Source organism: Alligator sinensis, unplaced genomic scaffold (genome assembly GCF_000455745.1).
Source record: "Alligator sinensis unplaced genomic scaffold, ASM45574v1 scaffold184_1, whole genome shotgun sequence".
Lineage (NCBI taxonomy): Eukaryota > Metazoa > Chordata > Crocodylia > Alligatoridae > Alligator > Alligator sinensis.
This window is the reverse complement of record NW_005842983.1, coordinates 263,203-266,203: the sequence shown is the minus strand read 5'-3', so window position 1 is coordinate 266,203 and position 3,001 is coordinate 263,203. Positions and strand designations below refer to the sequence as shown.

General features: G+C 58.5%; 1 protein-coding gene across 1 annotated transcript in view; it reads right to left on the bottom strand.

Annotated features, from left to right (window-relative positions):
* Positions 1–1,488: 1,488 nt before the first annotated feature.
* The window catches only part of AGPAT1 (1-acylglycerol-3-phosphate O-acyltransferase 1), a 5,871-nt gene continuing 4,358 nt past the window's right edge, over positions 1,489–3,001 (bottom strand). The window contains exon 6 of the mRNA XM_025192941.1: positions 1,489–1,535. Coding sequence (XP_025048726.1) covers positions 1,489–1,535 — 47 coding nt within the window. The remainder of the gene's footprint in view (positions 1,536–3,001) is intronic.

The following is a 3,001-nucleotide window of genomic DNA, read 5'->3' as shown; positions in this document are numbered from 1 at the left end:
GAGGGGGGGGCGCCGGGGGGCCGGGGGGGGGGGGGGGGGGGCGGCAGGTGGGGTGTGAGGGGCACCAGGAAGCCACGGACACCTGGGATCTCAGGGCTGAGCAAAGCGGGTGGAGTAGGGGGAGGGGACTTGGAGCGCTCCAGCGCCTGGGTTCCCTCCCCCACAGCACCACGTCTAGCCCCACCCCCCTCTCACCTTCTGTGTGACATCACTGCTGGGCCTGGTCCCACATCACACCCTGGAATGAGGAGGTCATTGCTGGCAAGGTTGTCATCATCGCGCACCCCCCCCAGTGATGTCATCTTCAGGTGCTGTGACATCACATCCCCTCTGCTAGCCCACTGCAAGGAGCAGGTACCATTGCTGCCCTAGGACATCACATTCTTGACCCCCCCGCAGTGACCTCATGCTCCGCAGCCTCCTTCCCCCTTCATGATATCAATGCTCAGAGTGGTGACATCATGCCTCGTCAGGAACAAGCCCCTCCCACGGGGTGGAGTTGTGTGAAGGCCCTGCCCCATCCCTCATGGACTTGACCCCTTGAGGCCCCCTCCTGGGCAGGGGAGAAACCAGCTCAGATCAGGCCCCGCCCCTTTGCCCTGTGTGTCCTAGTATGGGGAGGAGCCAACCAGACCCAGGTCCCACTCCTTTTCCAGCCACCTGCTGCCCACATGGGGTACTGCAGGGAAAGGAGCCATGCCAGGCCCTGCCCCTTACCCTAGCCCCACCCCACAAGGGGAAGAACCAGCCAGAACCAGGCCCTGCCCCCTTTCCAGCCCCCACAATGCCCAGAAGGGGCACTGCAGGGGGAGGAGTCAACCAGCCCCACCCCTTCCCTCAACCCGGCCTCCAGGACCCAGAAATGACCAGTGGGGGCCGAGGTCCCAGTGGGCGCAAGGGTGTTTATTAAAAGCAGACCGAGCCGTGGCACGCAGACACCCCTCCCCCCACTGCCCCCACCCCCACAGGGAGGGGGAGGGGTCCCAGAGTTTGGCAAGATCCCGCCTCCCCCCCTTTAATAAATACAGGCCGCAACTCTGACCTCCACCCTGCTGGGGGGGCTATGACCTATTGGGGCAGCCAATCACAAACTGGCCAACTGAAACACTTGCCAGCCTTCCCCCCAAATAACATTTCACAGAAGGGGAGTCAGGACCTCTGCTAGCAGCCAATCAGAAACCTTAGTGGTGCATGACCTATCCTGACAGCCAATCAGAAAGAATGCCCTTACTGGGTCACCTACCCTGAAGGCCAATCAGAAACCACCTCCATATCAGGGATATGTCCAAACCTGGCAGCAATCAGAAACCACAACCTTATCAGGGATATGTCCAAACCTGACAGCCAATCAGAAACCACCTCTTTATTAGGTGACCTATCCTAATGGCCAATCAGAAACAATCCCTATATTTGGGGGGGGAGGGGGGAGCAGGGAGGGGAACCTACCATGATGTCCAATCAGAAACCGCTCTCTTACTGGATGACCTGTCATGATGGCCAATCAGAAACCACCCAATACTGGCGCATGACAGACCCTGACAACCAATCAGAAACAACACACTTATTGGGTAGCCAACCCCAACAGCCAATTAGAAATCCCCTCCTTAGTGGCTGATGTTCTATCCTGACAGCTAATCAAAAACCACCTCCTTATTGGGGCTCCAACCCCAACAGCCAATCAGAAACAACACTCTTATAAGGAGTGACCCCAACAGCCAATCAGAAGTCACCACCTGTAGCCTCTCCCAGACTCTGGTCTTAAAGGGCCCCTTCACCCCCAAAATACCACAGTCAGGGTGACCCCCCAGGCCTGTGTTGTGGGGTTTCCCTATCTCCACCCCTCCCTCATCATTCCCGCCTCTGGGGGTGGCCCTACGGCAGCCATGGCCCCCTTTCCTGGGCAGGATCTATGCAGATTTCAGGGGAAGAGGGTTACAAATCCAGCCCCCCATGGTAGGGTCCATTGTGTCCCAGGGGAAATAAATATGGTTGCCTCGCACCCCCGCGTCCTGGTAGTAGGTCAGTCCGCGGCCAGTCCTTCTGCTCTCCCCCACACAAAGGCAGAGATGGGACAACCTGAAGGAACCCCACCCGCCCAACTGTTGAGGCTGGAATGGTATGGTCCATGCCTCCCAACTTCCTCAGCCTCCCCCTACAGAGGATGTAGGAATGGGTTGGTCCACAGCTTCTGATTATCAATCCTCTCCCCCTTTCTATAGGCAGGAATGGATCAGTCCATGATTTCAATCCCCTCCCCATGGAAGGCTGGAGTGGGTTAGTCCATGGTGGAACGCTGGAGTAGGTCAGTCCATGATTTTTAATCCCTTCCCCCTGTGTGGGAGGCTGAAGCGGATCGGTCCGTGGTGGGAGCTGGAGTGGAAGAGTCCATGATGCAAACCCCCCAACTGGCAGGCTGGAGTGGATCAGTCCATGGTTGGAGCTGGAGTGGAAGGGTCCATGGCTCAACCTTCCCACCACAGGAGGTTGGAGTGGATAGGTCCATAGTTGGAGCTGGAATGGAATGGTCCATAAAGCAACCTCCCCCCTCCCCCCCATGCCAGGCTGGAATGGCTCAGTCCACAATTGAAACTGGAGTGGATCAGTCCATAAAGCAACCTCCCCCTGGTAACAGGCTGGAGTGGATTGGTCCACAGTTGGAGTGGAAAGGTCCATGGTGCAATCTCCCCGTCAGCAGAAGGTTGGAGTGGCTGTAGCTGGAGTGGGTCAGTCCATGACACACCCACACCCTGGTGACAGGCTCAAGTGGAACAGTCCACGGAGCATCCTCCCCCCAGCAGGAGGCTGGAGTGGATCAGTCCATGGCATGACTCACCCCCCATGACCAATGGGCATGGGTCGGTTCGTGGCTCCCCCCTCTCCTGGCGGGCTGGAGTGGATCGGTCCGTGGTAGTGCCGAGGGAGCAGATTGGTCCGCATGGGCAGGATGGAGGGGGCAGGAGATGGGGGGGGGGGAATCGGGAGGTACCACGTGGCAGCAGGG